At 37.4% G+C, this 21,363-nt stretch overlaps 1 protein-coding gene across 1 annotated transcript in view; it reads right to left on the bottom strand.

The window, feature by feature from the left end:
- The window catches only part of Sf3b3 (splicing factor 3b subunit 3), a 245,622-nt gene that overhangs the window by 39,469 nt on the left and 184,790 nt on the right, over positions 1–21,363 (bottom strand). The window contains exons 22-23 of the mRNA XM_090376877.1: positions 16,026–16,238; positions 9,999–10,097 (exon numbers count right to left, since the gene is read on the bottom strand). Of these exons, the coding sequence (XP_090233003.1) occupies positions 9,999–10,097; positions 16,026–16,238 (312 nt within the window). The remainder of the gene's footprint in view (positions 1–9,998; positions 10,098–16,025; positions 16,239–21,363) is intronic.

Consider the following 21,363-nt stretch of genomic DNA (forward strand, 5'->3'; position numbering starts at 1 on the left):
TACATTGAAAATAGTTTCTGTATAACGAAGAAAATTTCCACATTAACGAACTGATTTCGAGAGACCCAAGTAGGCATTGTTTGCACTTCTGGCCTTTTGGCAATAGAGCTGATGTTGTAGAAAGCATGAATTAAGAGATAAAAGGATTAAGAATTAATCCCTTTAGCTTTTTAGTGTAAAAAACTAAAAAACACCACTAAATTGTAAAAACATTTTACAATTTAGTAGTGCCCGTAAAACCCTGCAGGAGGAGACTGGCTAACCATGGTGCAGAATAGAAAAAGATGGGGGTTTTGGGAGAGGCCTTTGTCCAGCAAGGGCTAAAAGGAAGAAGTAAAATCTATACATTACTGTACTGAGAAGTCGCACTAATCAACTGCTATCTATGTGTCCACAGCCATTGGCAAAGATTAAGGCATACTCCCGACAATGGACATTGGCTCTGGTCAACCTGTTTTCTATTGTAAGCACCCTATTTAGAGAATTAGGAGAGTGATTTTCCTTTATCCCAGAAATTCATCTGTTGTTTTGAAGAAATGAGACATTGACACTTTCACTAAATTTCACCTGTCCCTATTTATACGAGTGGTTTCTAATTTCAGTTTTGTTTTAGCGCTGCTGTACAAGTAACCTTACAGTGTCTATGAGGAAATCTTTGAGTGTAGTGTGAAAAAGTGGACGTGCTTAATAGTGTAGATATCGGAGGGGAAACAAATAACAAAACAATTTGCTTTAAAATTTGGTATTCCTGCCAGTAGTATGTTAACCACACTGAAAAACCTTTCTCAAACTGTTTGAGAAAATGGGACTCAGTCGAAAGCTTGCAAAATTATGCCTGTATGAAGATGTAAATGAATCAGTTTTTAAGTGGATGAAGTTGAGTTGAGACCAAAATGTACCGATATCAGAGCCATTGATAAAAGAAAAGGCTATGGAGTATGCATCTTTTCTGAGGCATAAAACATTCCAAGCCAGTTGTGGTTGGCTGGAGAAATTTAAAAAATGCCGTGGCTTACTAAAAAAGGTTATTTCTGATGAAAGTGGAGTTGCAATTGAAGAAGACTATACTCATTGGAAAGAAAGTTTTGAAAAATTTTTTGAACAGTGGATTTTAAATTCCGATAGAAAGATGACGAAATAAAACGGTAAAATCACTTTGATTGTCGACAACTGCCCTGCCCTCCTTCACTCAGTATAGAGAAGGTAAAAAAAATATATGTATAATAGGAGAAAGGAAAACAAGCAAGGGTAGAAAGATATTATCCCTCAAGTAATCTAATAAGTAGGTTGATGGAAGAAGTCTGGAAAAGCAAAGAGGGGAACTGAAATACTCTGGCAAGCTGGGAGCATAAATGTCCAAACTCAAAGAGGGGACCAAGGTTAAGAAAAGTTTTATTATGGACAGAGAAGTTAATATCATATATCCAATATAGTGATACAAAATTTGCTGAGATAAAAAAAAAATTATAAAGTATGGGAAAACTCTGAGACTGAACATCTTATCTTTCGGAAAGAAAGAGTAAAAATTCAAATGGATACTAGGAGAATTTAGAGTTAAATTTGAAAGTGTCTGCACTTCTGCCTGGACATGATATAATGAGAGCCTTCTCAAACAATTGAATGTGCAAGGTTCGTGGGATAGAATTTTTTTCAGTGTAGTCCAATGCTTGTTAATAGGAGAGATTATTTAAGTATTCCATCCCTGTAGATTACTTCTACAGGGATGGTATACTTAAATAGTGTACCAAAAATATTGCTGATGCTTCAAGACAGTGTTAGGTGGGATGGAAAACTGCTGGCTTGGGGAAATACACAGAATAATAGATTAGCAATACCTGCAGGCAGAGATGAAAGTGATTCTTGCACTGCTTCTATTGGAATGAGCAGCAGGCTGGAAAGCAAAGGTGTCAGAGATTTCAAGGACTGCTGGGAGTCATCATTGAACAAGTAAATAAATGGGCTGTGTCAGGGTAACTAAGAGTAAGAATAGGTGCATGTATATTTGCATGTACACCAATGCCAGGAGCATAGTAAATAAATTTTATGAATTTGAAGTGCTGGTTAAGACATCAAATGCAAACATTGTTGGGATATCATAGCTGTGGTGTCACACAGATAGAAGGAATTTAGAATTTGAATAAGGGTGTATAATGTGCACAGAAAGAACAGACAGGATAGGAAGGGAGGAGGAGTTATGCCATCAGTTAAGAAAAAAAATCTAAGGCAGTACATCCAATTGGTGTGGATGGCCAGTGCAATGTTGAGTCAATTTGGTGCAACATAAGCACTGGGACAGCAAAAATGACAATAGGAGTGTGTTATAGGTCTAATGACTCTGATGAATACAATGAACAACTGTATGGAGAAATACGGGGGCCAGTAAATCAGAATGTCTTATAATGGGAGATTTTAACTTTCCAGATATGACTGGAACTTTTGGGTTTGTCACTCACAGGATTTATTGGATGATAGTTTTCTAGAGAAGCATTTGGAGAGGTAACCAGAAGGAGTAATACTCTTGATCTGATTACCAGCAGTGTTCATTCATGCATTAAGAATCTGCAGATAAAGGAACCACTAGGTGGCAGTGATCACAGTGTATGTATTGATGTGAGATTTACTTAAAGATGTAACTACCATCTAAAGGGAAGGTTTTTGCTTTCGTAAAGGTGACTACGGTGGTCTCAGACAGTTTTAAATTCTATACACCAGGATCAACCAATGATGTTATCAACAACAAATTCTAAATGGGAAGCATTCAAGGAATTAATCATGAAAGCTACTAGGCTTTTCACACTAACTAAGAAATACTATTCAAGATTTAGGCCTAAATGGATATCAGATAAATTAATTAGACTAGTTTTTTTTTTTTTTTTTTGTGTTAGTTGTTGGCGCATCAGCTTCTATGGCCATATTGCACCTCCCAAAGTTTTTGCATTTTTACTATGATCCAAGCCCGAGGCGGGAATCGAACCCGCGACCTTTGGGTTGCCAGGCAGGCACTTTACCTACCTGGCTAGCCCGGTCGGCAATTAGACTAGTGGCAGAGAAGAAAACTGCATGGGATGCATATAAATTATCAGGCGACACAGAAGCCTACGGCAGATATAAGAATGTCTGTAATCAAGTAACAAAGGAGGTTAGGCAAGTGAAAACAGATTTCGAGAATTCTTTGGATTGCAGGAAGGTCCACACGGACTGGAGATGTGCAAATGTATCTCCAACTCACAAAGGGGATCAAAGATGACACAAGTAATTACAGACTTGTTAGTTTAACTTCATTCCATGGAAACTAATGGAGTCACTGGTTAAACTACATACATATGGGAAACAGCAACCCCAGAGCAACGTATCAACTCTGTGGTACTACACTGACAGTGGTAGAGAATGAAAGGGACCTGGGGGTGGTTGTGCAGGCAAATATGAAGTTTTCTGAGCAGTGCAGACGGGCTGCAAGAGTAGCTCATGGTGTATTGTCGATGATATATAGGAATTTTTCTAGCAGGGATAAGGAGGTGATTATTCCCTTGTATAAGGCAATGGTCAGGCCACACCTAGAGTACTGTATACACGTCTGGAGGCCTCATTTCAAGAAGGATGTAGAGATGCTGGAACGAGTACAGAAAAGGGCAACAAGATTAGTGAATGGAACAAAGGGGTGCTCTTACGAAGAAAGGCTTAAGTTTTGCAAATTACAGTGTCTGGAGACTAGGCACCAGCGAGGTGATCTGATAGAAGTGTATAAAGCCTTGAATGGTTTGAGCATGCTCAATGCTAATGGGATTCTTCCTCTTGCTCAGAACAATCACCTGAGAGGGCATAAATTCAAATTGAGGAAAGACGGATAGATGTAGGATAGACGTGAGGAAATTTGCCTTTAGCCAGCAGGTGGTTGGTTGGTGGAACAGACTTCCATCCCTTGTCGTGGAAGTTGATAGAATAAATAAGTTTAAGGCTCAGCTGGACAGGTATTTCGAACGAACAGAGGGGTGAAGCAGAAGTGGTTATTTTTTATTTATTTATTATTATTTTTTTTTTTTTGGCTGATGCTGCATAAGCTTGCTTTCTTGCATCAAATGCCTCTACTAATGCTAATGCTAAAGAAGTAATGCAGGATCATTTAGACAAAACTGCAGTTATAGTTCAGACACAGCATGAATTTGATAAGGAGAAACCTTGTATGACCAATTTGACTGGATAGTACATTGAAAGGACAGAATTCATGGTACCTGGGAAATGTGATGCTGTCACCCCTCTCACTAGTGGACAAACCCACCACTTGGCAGGTATATAGGTACAAAATGTGTTTATGTTTCATGGCGGTCTCCAGGGTTTTCCCCATTAGCCGCTGTAGCATCTGTATAAGACTTGCCAATGCCGGCAGTGTGCTAAGTGTGGATGTGTGTTTGTTCTGTTGAGTTTTTGCTGGCTCCTGGCGTCTTCACAGGCATGGGGCATAGAATGAGTTTGTTCACTGTCCCTGCCTCCCATCCTTTGCCACATGGAGGCACACCAGGGTTCACATTGCACTGACAGTATGCCCAAAAAGAGGCTCTTCCAGAGAGGAGCCTCCCCCTGGGTCCCAAAAAAAAAAAAAAAAAAAAAAAAGTGAAAGGAAGATTGTATGTCAGTGGGAGAAGTCAGGTTGCAGGGAGGGGAGGAGCAAAGTTTTAAGCAGTAGGGGATGGAAGAGAGAGGCATTCCTTGAGAAAAGTAGAGTTAGGACTGTGGAACCTTTTTGGTTTCGATCAGGATTCTTCAGCTTGATGTTGTGCTGTGGTCTTTGTCATTGTTAGTGAGCGTCCAATTCGATGTCCATCTGTGTCCAGGTTCTGTTTAGAGTAGTAAGGATTCTTCTCCTGCATTTGAAGAGGCTGTTCACAAAGTCAGCAAACAAGGTGAACCTTTGAGGAGTCGAGATGGTATGCCCAGGAAGAGGGTCCTCCCTCTGGTGGACCCCCCAAAAAAAAGTGAAAGTGAAAAGAAGATTGTATGTCAGTGGAAGAAGTCAGGTTTCAGGCGGGGGGGGGGGGGGGGGTAAAGTTTTGGTCAGTAGGGGATGGAAGAGAGAGGCATCCCTTGAGAAAAGTAGAGTTAGGACAGTGGAACCCTTTGGTGCTGATCAGGATTCTTTGGCTTGGCATCATTCTTTGGTTTTGTCATTGTTAGTGAGTGTCCAAATCGGTGTCCGGTTCTTTTCCTGTGTTTGAAAAGGATGTCAGCAAACGAAGTGAACCTTTGAGGAGTCAAGATGAGATTTTTGATATTTTCTCGATCATATACTTCAGTGATTATTTGTAATTGAGCTCTTAGGTCCTGATAAACGTGGCATTGGAAGATTAGGTGATTGAAGATTAGTGATCCACAGTGGCAGAGAAGTGAGTCTGTTAGTCCAAGACAGTATAACTAGTTTATACTGCCATGTCCGGTCAGCAAAAACAATAGGCGAAGTCCAGGCTGGAACCATGTAGCATATTGTTTGGTGAATATTTTAACTTCTGGTAGGAATTCATAAGTGGTTCTTCCTAGCGCTGAGCCAGTCCACTCCCTTTTCCACTCATTCATTTCTTGGATTATTCTCTTGTCTTCTTTAGTTGACATGTTCAGTTATTGCATAGTCTCCTTTCTTGTGGGGAGGCTCTTTCTTCTGTAGTACTGAAGATGGTGGAAGGCTACTTCATGTTGGATCGGTAGCTTGCCACAGATGACTTGGAGTACAACTGTGGACACTGTTCTACAAGCTCTTGAGATTGCAAGCAGGAAAAATCTTTGAGCCTGCAGTAGGTATTTCTTCACAAGGCTGTTGGTGATTCGGTGGCCCCAGGCACCTGCAGCGTAACAAGCAATGGGGATGAAGATGCATTCATAATACAGTCTGAGGGTTGAAGGCTTAATGCCCCAGACTGTCCTAGTTATCCTGATTTAGTTTTCCTTTAACCTGCTTAATCTTTTTTACTATATACTTGGTGTGTGTGATGAAGCTCAACTTGCTGTCCAGCAAAATGCCGAGATATTTACACATGGTCTCCATCTTGATAGCCTGATCATTGACTTTGATTGCTGGTGGTCTGTTTGGGGTTCCTTTAAGTAACACTTGCTTTGGTTTGGGAATGGAGATGTTAAGTTTGTGAACAGAGCACCAGCTGGAAATATGGTCCAGGATATCTTTCGCAAGGTCCTCCAAATCCCTCCATGAGTTGCCAAGATACAATGCATATAATGCAATGGTATATATGTACAATGCATCCACATAGATAGTAATTCGATGTCATTATGAATAAACGTAGTGAAGAGGGATGATAGTGGGTGCCCGATGCATGGGTCACTCTATCGTGGAGGTGGTACAGAAATTGCATTATCCCCGCTCAACAGTATCGAGAGTGTATCAGAAACATTATCAGGCAATCATTAGCTGCAATAGGTTACGGGAGCTGCCGACCCACCACAGTCCCATTGGTAACACCACAACACAGGACTCTACGCAACCAGGCAAAAGAATATTGAGAATATTGAATAAAGAATAGCTGGGTCTCCTGGTTCGACAAGTCACATTTCCAGTTATTTCGAGCGGATGGGAGGGTGAATATCTGGTGGAACCGCACAAAGCTATGCACCCGCCATGCCAACAAGGAACTGTTCAGGCAAGTGGACGATCGGTAATGGTCTGGAGTGTGTTCAACTGGCACACGTTACAACTCTGGTACATCTAGACATATCTCTGAACAGTTCCAGGTTATGCATCCATCCTTGCAGGCCACCTGCATCCCTTCATGGTCACTGTGCACCCACAGGACAATGGACTTTTCCAGCACGATAATGCGCCTCACCACAGAGCCATGGTGACTAGAATGTGATTCAAAGAGCATTCCGCAGATTTTAACACCATGGAATGTTCTCCCCGTTCATCAGACATGAACCCTGTGGAGCATCTTTGGATCCACCACCCAGGAATGTGATGGAATTATGGACAGCAGTGAAGCAAGCATGGATGGAAATACCTGTGGAATGCTTTCGTGAACTAGTGGAGTCAATGCCTTGGTATGTGCCTGCCCTTATCCAGGCGAAAGGTGGGCCTACCCATTACTAGGTAAGTATCCCATGATTTCTGTTGACTCAGTGTACAATGTGATCACAAAGGAACTGGACGCAAAAGATAATTTCAATGATACACTTGGATTTCAGTAAAGCTTTTGATACTGTTGCACATAAAAGACTGCCATACAAATTAGAACAGTGTGTCATTAAGGGCAAGTTACTGCTATGGATAAAGGGATAGTTGAGTGGGAGAAGCCAGAGAGTGATAATCAATGGACACTGGTCTTCGTGGACAATTGTTATTAGTGGAGTGCCCCCAGGTTCAGTGTTGGACACATTGTTTTTTATATTTATCAATGATATTGATGAAAGTATCTAAATGGTTTAATGTGCAAGTTTGCAAACGATACAAAGGTTGGCAGAGTTGTTAATAACAGTATGCTACTATTAACAGGATCTAGAAAAGTTAGGCAGAGGGGCTGAGAAGTGGCAAATGAAGTTTAACATTGACAAATGCAAAGTACTGCATATGGGTAGAAGTAACCCCAGAGAAATGTACCAACTGGATGGTGTTACACTCGGGTAGTGGAGAATGAAAGAGACCTGGGGGTAATCGTGCAGTCAGATATAAAGTTTTTTGAGCAGTGCAGACAGGCTGCCAGAGTAGGTCATGGGGTACTGTCAATGATATATTGGAATTTTGTGAGCAGGGATAAGGAGGTGATTATCCTCTTGTATAAGGCAATGGTCGGGCCATACCTTGAGTACTGCGTACAGGTCTGGAAGCCTGATTTTAGGAAGGATGTAGAGTTGTTAGAATGAGTACAGAGAAGGACAACGAGATTAGTGAGGGGAACAAAGGGGTTCTCTTACCAAGAAAGGCTTGAGTTCTGCAAGTTGCAGTGCCTGGAGACTAGGTACCTGTGAGATCATCTGATTGAGGTGTTTAAGGTTTTGAATGGTTTGACGAAGCTCAATGCTTATGGGATTCTTCCTCTTGCTCAGATTACACACTTGAGTTGACATAAATTCATACTGAAGGACTGTTGCAGAAATTTGCCTTTAGCTAGTGAGTGGTTCATTGTTGGAACAAACTTCCATCTGCCATTGTGGAAGTTGATAGCTTAAATAATTTCAGGGAAGAACAAGACAAACCTTTGGAGTGAATGGACGGGTGAAATGGGAAGCATGTGTTTTTTTTTTTTGAATGATGCTATATAAGCTTGCGTTCTTGCATCATATGCCACCTCTAATGCTAAATAAAAATAACAAGATCAAATTTTAAATCGATTATTCACTGAGAGCAGAGTTACCCCTAAAATATCATACAGGGTGATTCAGGAGGAATAGTAAATGTTTTGGGAGGTTATAGTATCAGTTATTCTGGATAAAAAAGTTCACATAAACAAACACGTGTCTAATTCTCAATGGATATGGAGATACAGCTGTTTGAAACTGGAATGCACAAAGCTATTATGACAGGTATTAAAGAATGATAAATTACTTATTGTTTGTATTTATTGACACTTTGCAACCCTTGTAGTAACATGATGTGTTGTTCTTCTGAGGTTGTTTTGGCATTCCTTTATGAGGGTAGCAGTATCCAAAATGTGAGCGAGCAATTCGTCTCGTGTATTCACCTTTTCTCTGAGCTTTTCATCCACCCCCACAAGCAAAAATCTTATAGTGAGATCTGGAGACCTTGGTGGCCAATGAACGGGACCACCATGGCCGATCCATCATTCAAAGAAAGTTCAATTTAGATATTGTATCACCAGATGGGTATAATGTGCAGGAGCTCCGTCATGCAGAAAGTACATACCAATCCTTGTAGCCAAAGGAACGCCCTCAAATAGTAGTGGAAGTTAGTTTTGCAGAAATTCTAGGTAAATGGGCCCTGTAAGACGATTTTGTAACACAACATGCCCAATCAACTGACAAAACACGTTTACAAAGAAGTGATGTTGAAAATTGTTTCTACAGTGGCATGTGGATTGTCATCTGACCACCTACGAGAGTTACGGGTGTTGTTGATACCATCACGGGTGAAAGTAGCTTCGTCGTTGAACAGTACTAATGGAATTAATCGGCGATTAGCATTTACCTGCTGACAAAATTCCAATCGCTGGGAATTGTCTCCTGGTTGAAGATGTTGCACCCGCTGTATGTGAAATGGATACAAGCCGTTGTCACGTAATGTTCGCCATACTCTTGTTTGTGGAATACAGATACGTGTAGAAATGCTTTGTGTGCTAATAGTAGGACTACTTTTCACCGGCTGAAGAAATGTGTTCTATTTCATCCGCATTTTGTCCATTTGCACGTTCAGAAGAAATATGATCACTGGGAAATGTACCAGTCTCACGCAGTTTGGTGTAAACTCTCTTGAATCTGGTATTCTGTGGCTAGGAAACTGTCGATGGTATTTGCTACAAGCAGCAGTAGCACTTCCACCACAAAAACTGTAGACAAACACCATATCGGCATATTCAACATGTGTGAAGATGTGCAGCATTCTTAAAACAACACTTCTAACACCAAACAGTGTCAGGTTATAACTGCTTCTTGGTCACATCTGATTCAGTGAGCTGTGCATGCCAGTTTCAAACAGCTGTATCCATTGAGAATTGGACACATGTTTATATGAACTTTTTTACTCAGAATAATCGATACTATAACCTCCCAAAATATTTACCATTCCTCCTGAATCACCCTGTATAGTCCATAGCATTTTTTCCCCCCTATATATTCTAGAGATACTTTGGCATTTCAATATATGTCAGTGTAATATTAATCCCCCTCTTCTATAGACCCAAAACAAAATATAGTAATATCAACATTATCCTCAATAGATTATGACTTTGTTGTAGTTAGCATACTGGGTGTTATTAGGAGTCGTACAAAAAAAAAAAAAATAAATAAATAAATAAAAATAAATAAAAAATAATGAACTAAACATTTACCTTCTGCGATGAACCCCCTAGCCATCCTCGGTCCCACAGAGCTTTAACTCCAGTAGGGTCTTCATCAACATCATCACTAATCCCTGATGGGAGCCTTATCTAATAAAACAAAGTTCAAATAAAATGTTTCAGTAGATTAAAAATTTATAAGGGTATACATAAAATGTGTAGGTTTAATATTGCCAATGCAAACTGTGCAAAAAAAAATTCAAATTAATGACATCTATATTAAACATTCTTATACCATTTGCAAAATTGCCATTAAGTGCAGTAGCAATGAGAAATATTTAAGAGGTTATAACTGCTACCAGATAATTAAATTATTAAACAAAACAAAAAATTAAACAGGAAGCCAAATAAACAAGGAAGAGACTACAATCATCTAGGAAAGCACAATGACATCCTTTGATATGGTTAGTAACCCTTTGCTAATTTAGCTTATTTTGCCACATTTTCAGTTTTTTTTTTAGTTTTTTTTTATTATTATTTTTGGGTATTTAAATAACATAAATTTGTTATTTTAATTTATTATTTTTTTTTTTTTTGAACTAGCAGAGCTTATTTTGTGCATATGCATGATGTTTACTGCTGTTCATTCCAGTTAACAGTGCTTGGTTGAGTATTAACCATATTTAAGCACATATTCTGTTAAATTTGTCTGTATTACTAGTATTGTGGAATCCAAAGTCACTTTGCTATAACAGCAGTAAAGAAACCTTATATGTGAGCTTAAGAAATTTTCATAGTAACAGATTTCTCATAATTAAGTTGTTACTCTGATTTGCCCAAAGTTTTATTTTTTGCATAGGTATTTCTCATACTGGTATACTGATTTCTAAAGATTCCCTCATACTTCACTGTTGTGCTGTCTCTGTAATGATCAGTAAAGTAGACATGTATTGGTATCATGTTTCACATCATGCTATTTTGTTTGTTATATGTCTATCCACTTTGCACCCAGTAATCTGCTAACACCTGGTCTAGCAGCTTCCTGGCTCCTATTTCCTAAGTATTTCTCATAGGAAATATATTGGGGTTCTCTGTCTAGATGGTTCTTAAGAATTCCCTCATAATTCCCAGACTGAGAGCTGCCCTCAGTCCATCCATTGGAATAGTAAGAAAGGAAAACTTATATGGAAATGGAGATAACAGAGGGGCCTGGAGTTTATAGAACAAGGAGGCTGAAGGTGAAGTAGTTGGGTGATAGCAGGGGGTGGGGAAGATCACAGTAAGCAATGTCCAAAAAACCATCCTACATGTCTGGAACAAGTGTGTTGGCCGGGCAGGAAGATGATAAATGGGGGAGGGACAGGACTGGCCCACACTCCTATCCAAGGAAATAAGGAAGTGGTACAGTTGTAAACATTGTATTTTGTATGGTGAGGGACTATTCCATATCTATAATTAAGATGGGGTGGGGCAGTACCATTTCATGCTTTGTGTTCAACTCTGGGTGTAATTGTATTTGTATGTGTTCTGCATCCACACATGTGTTAGTTGGCATGTATTCAGGTATGCCCACATATCTAAAGACCAGTAGAGACCAGAGTAGGGAGGGAGAGAAACATTTCATCCATACCTGCAGTAGGGGTTTTAGAAAGAGGGGCAAGAGGAGTTGTCCTCTGTGAGCAGGTTTAGCAGATCTAATTTTATCCCACACTTAAAGAGTAGGTGTTTGCCAAAAATTAATGACCCCAGAATGGTTGGGTCAATCATCTTCACCATCACTGGCCAGTCACATTTGGTATTTCCCCTATACCAGGTTAGATTGAAGTCCCACGGGGGAGTATGATGGAAACTCTTCTGCACATCTAACCCCTATATTCGTGTTGAGTCAAATTCATGATTTCTCTGCAGTGAACTGATGACACAAGTTTCTTGTTCATTGAGACTACAGGGCAATCCAGCATTCAACTGGCATCATGACTTCTGGTCCCAAGCTTGCTGTAAAATTATTTATTTAACGCACGCACACACACGCACGCGCACACACACACACACACAAAACTAACATCAATTTTTTAAACTGATTTTAATAGCTGTTCTGCCCTTGCAACATTTGCATCTGTTGCCACAGTGGTGCTCAGTTAATTATAACTTCACTTTTAAAATTTTTCTACTATTTATTACTGGCATTCTTTTGAAAGCCTTTCATAGCCACCTCACCTCATCTGTCTTCTGACCAATTCCCTCAGTTTAACACAAAACTCTATTGCAATTCTTTGTCAAATAACAGAAACCTCTGCTTCCGCCCCAACAAGGATCAATTCTTCAAAAAAAAAAAAAATCACCTCACTGCTAAACCAAACAAGATACAATGGTCACACATGCACCCACAAAGGAATAATTATCACAGTCACTGAACCAACAAGAACTATGGCAATGGAAGAGTTGCCACTCTTCCATTGACACAGGACACAATTGTTAATACAGAGATTAAATTCAAATTAAATGTGCAAAATAAATATTATATAAAATAAAAATACACAAAGAATAGAGTGCAATCTTAATATAATGCAGGTGTAAGAAGACAACTTTAATATCCATATTATAAGCTAACCATGTTATAGCCGAAAATAAAAAATTTACCTAATTTCATTTACATGAATACACAATGATTAAAAGACATGAAATAAAGAGAACAGTGACTTCATTACATTTATCACTTTCTTTGCAGTTCTGTTTAAAATATTGTAATAAAAGTAATTGTATGAAAGTAATACGGTGATATTATAATATTTATGCAGAGGGCTGTTCATGTTCAGAGTAACTGAAATCAATTAATCTTATTCCCTTCATGACCCTTTAAAACTAAAAAAGCTTAATAAGAATAAAATTTAACAACATTAAATATTGCAGTCTTTTCAGAAAGGTGTACAATAAGTTTCTTCCAACAAACAAACTGTATGGCTAAAAGCAGAGATGAATAATGGTGCTTTTTTAAATCCCTTTCAAAATTTCAGAATGTAGTCCTGAGTACAATAATCAATCACAATGTAAAGTGAAATTATAGTAACCTTATAATACCGTGATAAATCTGACTAAAAAATTAATAGCAAATGCTTAGAAAATGGTACTCACCTTGTATAAATCTGCAATAAAATATTTTTGGTAGATGGTGGTTAAATTTAGGTTGGAAGAAGCATTAAAAAGAACTAAGGTGGGGAATGGGGTGAAAATATTTTAAACAGATTTTAAAATGAGCGCAAGGAAGTAGAAATGCAGATCTCCAATCCTTGGTTGTCATAAAGAGGTTAAAAAACGTAAATTAAAAAAAGAGAGAAGACCGGTGGTGCCAATAGTCGTTACGAGGGACTTTCATGAGTAAACCGTCATCAGTTGGCAAATGGAAGAGAAGTGAGCGCGTGTTGTATTTAAAGTTATCTAAACTCCCATGATGCTCTTTTTGACATGTGGGAACTTTAGCCGTGAGAGGTTCCAAGCCGGTGAAAGGTTGAAGGGAAGTTTAGCGTTAATAATGTTGAGATCAGAATGGTGTCAGTACCATTTGATGGTGAGGGTTTCATATTGAAGAATTCTGTAGCTCGATCTAAGTTTAATAATAGTGATGGCAGAGTCAACAAGGGGGGTGTGGTTGTGGGTTTGAGCATGGGTTGTTAACTCAGTGCAGGACTGACTTGTCTTGAAACTGTTGAAGTGGTAGTATGCGCGGGTATTGGAAGTTGTGGAGGAACTGAATTTGGTGGTAGTGCTGCCGATGTAACAGGTGTTGCAGTTCGGTTGGCATTTTATGAGATATATTAAGTTACTGAGATCATTGATGGGATATTTGTGTGTATCTTTGTAAGAATTAAATAGGGAACCTAGTTTATTGTAAGTGGAGAAGGTGAGAGAGATGTCGGTATCTTTGAATGTACGTCGGAATTGTGCTGCGAGTTCACTATGGTAAGGGAGAACTATGCGAGTATTTGTCTTGTGACTGTGTCTGGTGGGGTTATTAATACTGTTTTTAACGGTGGATATTGTGTGTTGGATGAGTTGAGGGGGATAGCTCCTGGCTATGAATTTATCAGTAAGGTATTGAAGTTCATTGTGTAGATCGTTTTGTGAAGAGGTGAATTTGATAGCGTTGCAGATTTGGTTGTGTAGGACGGCTTTTTTGGTACTAAGGGGATGATGTGAAGTGAAATGTAGATATTTACCGGTGTGCGTATTTTTTCTGAAAATCTTGGTATTTAAATTTGTGTGTGTTGTATAAATAGTAAGATTAAGAAAATTAATCTGGTTGTCCATTGCGATTTTGAGGGTAAGGTTCAGCCTATCATGTATTGTATTGAATTTAAAAAAAAAAAGATTGTCTATGATTTTTCTGTTGCCTATTATTAGGATATCATCGGCGTAGCGGATGTATAATTTAATTTCAGAGGGGAAAGGTTGTAAAATTTGGTTTTCAATAGTGGCGAGATAAATTTCAGAAAGGGGAGCAAAAACGCCGGTCTTCTCTCTTTTTTTCATTTACATTTTTTAACCTCTTTATGATAACCAAGGATTGGAGATCTGCATTTCTACTTCCTTGCGCTCATTTTAAAATCTGTTTAAAATATTTTCACCCCATTCCCCGCCTTAGTTCTTTTTAATGCTTCTTCCAACCTAAATTTAACCACCATCTACCAAAAATATTTTATTGCAGATTTATACAAGGTGAGTACCATTTTCTAAGCATTTGCTATTCATTTTTTAGTCACAATGTAAAGTTAACTTTAAAAGAAAGAATTACACTTCTCCATTTTGTTACAGACCAAAGTGCTCCCTGACCCCCAACCAAAAAGGATTTTCTCAAGTTACACAATTAATGCATCCCAGAAACCAAAGTAATAAGGATGGGTTACATTGTGGGTTAAACTTGGACTTTTTTCCTCCTCTTTTTTTTTTCATGGTTGTATCTTCAGATTATGACAGTATAAGCAAACTTCTTAGTATTGTATGATTATGGAGAACACTTAACCATCAGTAAGAAACAAACAATATGCAAGCTGTTTATCAGTTCATGCACATTTGGTCCACACTATTGTTTACAAAAATTGATCCTATTATTCTAAAACTGAATATACCACAATTGACAACTACAGCAGCTGGTCCCCATCTTGGTGATAAAATGTTTCTTCTGTGTCTTTCACAAGTGCAGTTAGCATTACGCTATTACATACTTTTCTATTGCAGCATCTCCAGTTAGAGGTGGGCAAGGAACTGGGCAGCTACAGTAGTTAACTGCTACTTCAGATAACTGCTGTTGTTTATAAAAATATGGTAGGTAACTGAATATACTACTGAAGAAAATACAGTATTCTCCTCAAGCAGGCCAAAACTTTAAAAGAAAGCATGTTCAATAAACTTGCTTAAGCACATTTGTAAAACATGCTCAAGTTGCTAAAGCAGGCCACACATAGCCTGCTTTAGCAACACTTTTACTGTGCCTATCTTCTTCACTTTTAATACTTCAATTTACATGAACATTTGTTTACATCACTGTGGTAATGGGTTTCCCCTCTGAAAAGCTGTGGACATTCACTCTTGCCAATTTCTTTTGCTAAATTAGTTTTTTCCAAAAAATGCATTTTTTATATCTATCCTGGCAAACATGATCATTCCTGTGGTATATTCCAAACCACTGTATAACCAGTTGCAGTATATCGAGGTTGCACTGTGATGAAATACATTATCTGAATATGAAACACTGAGTGATCGTGCTATTTTTCATATTTTACTTTTGTACATTATACAAAACATAATACAGCATTTACAAAGATTTAAGTTAAATGATAATCAACTTAAAACGTTATATTCTAATTTAGAATAAAGATTTGTACAATCAACAATGGGAATTAATCAACTTAAATGATAATGCTAGAAACTATATAAACTCAGGTGTAGTGTTGAAATCCTACACACCATTATTCTTTTATGCATAATATGCAAATGAAAACACTAACGCACAAATTTGATAATGAGGACCTATAGTGAAATAAATGTTGCTAATTTTAATTCCACATAATTTTAAGTACTTACTGCTGATATATTGCCAAATTTATCAGCCCCTGCAACAGTATCACAGTCTAATAAGCACGCAGTAGTTATCCATCGTGGATTTGTATCATCTGCAAATATCAACAGCTGATTCTCTTGTCGTTTGTAGCGAAGATAAAAAAAACTTTCCTGGACATCACTAATAGTTACACGATTACCAACTGCATGAATAGTAACTATGAAATTTGGCACATGCTGAAATAAATAAATGAAACAGACATAAATAAAATATACTTCTGTTTTTAAATTACATTTTTTGAGAGAAGAGAAGTAAAAAAAATTAAATGTTTCACTTTTAAAGTGTAAAAATCAAAAGAAAGAAAACAAATAGCTATATCACAATAAAACTCTTTACCTTCTTCTTTCAAATACTGAAGTAATAAAAATCCACCAAAAAATAAATAAATAAATAAAATGTAGCTATGTAATTGCACTGAATTAGGCTTTTTCAGATATTACTAAAAACTGAAAAACTTCAGTGGTGAACATACTAAAAACTAAGTTCACCTTTGTAATACTAGCATAATAAAGGTTTTGCTGCACTTCACTTTGAAACAATTTGCACAGGAATATCTGTTACTTATAGAATTTTTATAATTTTTTCCCCCACGACTACCCGATTTAGGATTTACAAAAATCTTCACCTGTAGTAATAAAGCATTTTTAGTGGTGCTCTAGAGCAGGGGTCGGCAAACTACGGCCCGCGGGCCAAATCTGGCATGCCCTCTCTTTTTAATCCGGCCCGCGGGTTAATATTGTTTTTTACATGAAAAATAAATCAAATTACGCGTTGCAATAGCCGATAGTTGAGTTGAGAATAATGACCGCACGTGGCGCTACCGGCGTCACATATTCACATTCTGTCGTCTACCGTAGAACAAGCGTTGTCAGCATTTCTCTCAGTTTTGCTTTAGCGGCGCACGTGGTATTGTCTGTCACGATGCTCTGCGATCTTTTTTTTCCCTTTTATTTATTACCCACCGTTTCCATGTCACCCTCAAGACCAAATATGAAGAGAAAAGTGGACTTTGAATGTTGTGCTTTTAAAGCTGAATGGAGTGTGAATTATTTTGTCATAGAAATAAATGACAAAGTATCATGTTTATTGTGTAATGACACAATAGCTGTGCGAAAAAGAGTACAATATACGTCATCATTACCAAACTAAGCACGCGGCACAATATTCAAAACTCACAGAAAATCAACGGAAGCTAAAATTGGAAAGTTTAAAACATAATGCATCATCACAACGCAATTTATTCGTTAAAATAAAAAATGATAATGAAGCAGTAACTAAAGTAAGCTTACGAATAGCTCATTTATTAGCCAAGAAAGGGAAACTATTTACCGATGGTGAATTAATTAAATCATGTTTTCTTGTGGCAGTTGAAGAAAAGTGTCCAGAGAAAATAGATTTGTTTCGATCTGTCAGTCTTTCGGCGGGAACAACTGTTAGAAGAGTCGAGGACATCGGGAGCCACATCAAGAGTCAATTAAAAGACAAGGCAAAAAATTTAAAGTGGTTTTCGTTGGCTCTTGATGAGTCTACAGACATTACTGATACTGCCCAATTGTTGCTGTTTATTCGAGGAGTCAATACTGAGTTTGAGGTCACTGAAGAATTAGCTTCTATGAATAGTCTCTGCATGGAACAACTACAGACGAAGATATCTTCAAGGAAGTCGAGAAAACGCTAACACTACAATTTGCAATGGAATCAGCTAAAATGTGTCACAACTGATGGTAAAAATATGTGTAGAACGGGGAAAGGATTAGTTGGACAAATTTTTAAGGCTTGTGAAGAAGCTAAATGTTCAAAACCTCTGGTAATTCATTGTATTATTCACCAGCAGGCTCTTTGTGGGAAACACCTCAATCTGTCGTGTGTTATTGAACCGGTTGTGTCAGCGGTTAACTTTATTCGCTCTCGTGGACTTAACCATCATCAGTTTCATGATTTTTTATTAGAGATTGAAGCCGAATATCCTGATTTGCCCTACCATACAGCAGTTCGATGGCTCAGCAATGGAAAAGTTTTATTGAGATTTTTTGAACTCAGAGAAGCAATAGAAATTTTTCGAAATGAGAAAAACTGCCCACAACCACTATTATCTAACAATGAATGGCTATAGAAATTAGCATTTGCTACAGACATCGTGGGATATCTTAACGAATTTAACTTAATTACAGGGGAAAACAGTGCTCATATGTGAAACATATTCTATCGTAAAGTCATATCATCAAAAATTTGCACTGTTTGAAATACAAATCACATTAACCAAGTTTGACCATTTTCCATGCTGTAAAAAATTTCAAATATTAGCGAAATCCCCATTCCCAAAAAAAATCACGGCGGATATATTTTCTGAACTTAAATTACAGTTACAACAGCATTTTTCGGATCTTGATGCAAGTGCAAAAGACATTTCCATATTTCAAAGTCCATTTGGCTGTACAATTGAGGAGCTTCCATCAGACCTTCAATTGGAAGTGACTGATCTGCAAAATGATGATATGCTAAAGGTTAGGTTTAAAAAAATGAATCTAACCCAATTCTATAAATATCTTTCGGAAGATAAATACGGTCAATTAAAATCATATGCACGGGGATTTATATCTGTATTTGGGAGTACTTACCAATGTGAAAAGACATTTTTGAAAATGAAATATGTAAAATCGCAATACAGATCCTTATTAATGGATGACCATTTGCAAACAACTTTAATGTTAGGAAGTACTAACTTCGAACTCCATTATGATGAAATATAATCTCAGAAAAAACAATTACATTCATCACATTAGTACAAAATTTAACCAGTTCTATAATACATTTATTAATAAATGGAAATATTTCATTCATTTTTTGTAAGTGTCAGCATGTGTATAAATATTATGTAAAATATCACTTCCTAATAAAAAGATTTTGAACCTGTTTTTTTTTGTTGCTCTATGGGTAGAATTACCCATGTAAATATCTTCGAGCTTGCTACCTGGCCCGCCGAGCCTAAAAATTTTACGATCTGGCCCTTTCCAAAAAAAGTTTACCGACTCCTGCTCTAGAGTTTAAATTTTGTTTGTCAATTTTGGAAATTTCTTGATTTGTTTTTTGCCTCTATTAATATTACACCACTCTTTCATTTTCTACATTTTTGATTCCCTCTTCTTTACTAATGTCATTTCTGTTACTCCCTTTCTCTAATTAAATTGTACAGATTTTCTCTTACCTGTGAATTCTTTATCTTGTACTCTTTTCTTATTTGTAAATACAGTAAGTTTAACTAGTATTTGCAAATTTTTCTATAATCAGTATTTGTGACATGCTGTAACATTTACAATCTTCTCAATTTGGTGCATGGACTTCCAAAACCACTATGCTCAATAGGATTATTGACAAGCAGGTTCCCTCTAAGCTGCTAATCTTCATGGCTGTGCAGTGGTTTTGAGCACAGTACATTCTGAAACGCAGCCAAACATGGCTGTACCCAGGACTCAGACTGCCTGTGCTTTCTTCTCATGAAAGTTTTGTATGAGGAGCCTTATTAATTCTATTACTGGAATACAAATTATGCTTTATATCTGTTAGGAACCACATGTGCACAAAAACTTGGAAGAACCATAACACAAACTATTTAAAGAAATTATTTTTTGGGGAAAATGAACCTCCTAACTTTCGCTGATAAGAGACCTTATCTAGACTGATGCTTGTCATACGGTCACTCCCCAACTTACGTAAGAGTTGTGTTCCGCAGAATTCTACGTAAGTTGGAATTTCCCTAAATGCTTATGCAACACTCACAACTATGTGTGCTGATTGAAGCAAAAAAGAAATGTTCGACAAACATGTAAATAGAATTATTTTTTCAATTTTTTTATCTCATGTGCAGGAAAAATTACAAAAGTATACAAAATTATAAATATTTCAAAATTACAAAAAGAAAGGAGACAGGCATAACATCAGCAAGTTTTACCTTTCAGGAATTGTTACCAGAAAAGCTGATAAGTACGCCACTGCGGAAGTTGAAGGCTGTGGAGATTTAGAAGTGGTTTTTCCAACACATCACAAAATTTCCCTGCAGCTGCAGAATTGGCACTGGCGACTTCACTGCATACTTTAACGTTTTGGAAACGTACGATGCTTGAACCTATTAAACCACCCTTTGCTTGCCACAAACTTGGCTTGGGGTTTGCTGTAGTTATCCTTAATATCTTCATAAATACTTGTTGCTCTTGCTTGAATGGCCATTAGACTCAGGGGCACTCGCTTCTGAATCTGATTTTCCATCCATATTATTAATAGCTTTTCCATCTTCAATATAGCATTTGAATACTGTTGATTTTAAATGCATTGATCCTTTAACATGTTCTTTTATACAGGCACTGTCCTTTAAAATAGCATTCACTGCTGAAGCAGCGAAACCTAATTCCCGTGTAACAGATGACAAACTGTCCTGCTTCATACTTCTTAATTAATCATCTTCATTTCTAAATCAATTTTGTTTCGTCTCCTAGCCCTGCCACCACTTGCACTTTCAGTTGGTTGCTTTCCCTTCACCATTGTAATAAGTAAATAGGAATGAAGAGAAGTTTCTGAAAATTTATTTATGTTTTTTATGCGATTGAAGTGAAGGAGAACTCATTCCACCATAATACTGTAATATAAAATCCCACAGAATTCCAGTTATCATCATTATTATCGCAAATGCAATAAGATCGAGCTTACTACCCATTTACAATAGATTGTACTAACAGAAAAGCCCAATAAACCGGAAAGTGCAAATTGTTTTTATTGTTTTATGGTTGTGACCTCCAGAAATGTGTTTTAGAAAAATATCACAAAGGTGTTCAAAATTGATTCTGATAACAGAACCTATAACGATGAAAGTGCAGTGCAATTTCCATTATAAAAATGACCTTTTAGAGAGATAAATTTAGTTACAGCTTAGTTATATAATGAAAATTTTAACTTCTGGTGTCTTGGAATGAATTACCGAAAAAAAAAACCCAATATGTTATTGGGTTCAGATTACGATATTTTCATGATACCTCCATTTATTCCTATGGAATGCAAAATACATTTCCACGATTTTTTTTTAAGTTTACACCAGCTGGCAAAAACTTATATAAAGTCGAATTTCCATAAGTCAAGTATTATGTAAGCCAGGGAGTGCCTGTACTAATAGCAGAACACTGCTGCAAAACAGCAGGCAAACAAGATAACGTTGCAAGAACCCCATTATTCATGCCTGGACCATGAATTAGGAAATCATTGTATCAAAAAACTGGTACACTGCCTTGTGGCATGAAGTGCATCCATAGCTGT

The sequence above is a fragment of the Mastigoproctus giganteus genome, chromosome 7, assembly GCF_048544385.1.
Source record: "Mastigoproctus giganteus isolate SK-2022 chromosome 7, ASM4854438v1, whole genome shotgun sequence".
NCBI lineage: Eukaryota > Metazoa > Arthropoda > Arachnida > Uropygi > Thelyphonidae > Mastigoproctus > Mastigoproctus giganteus.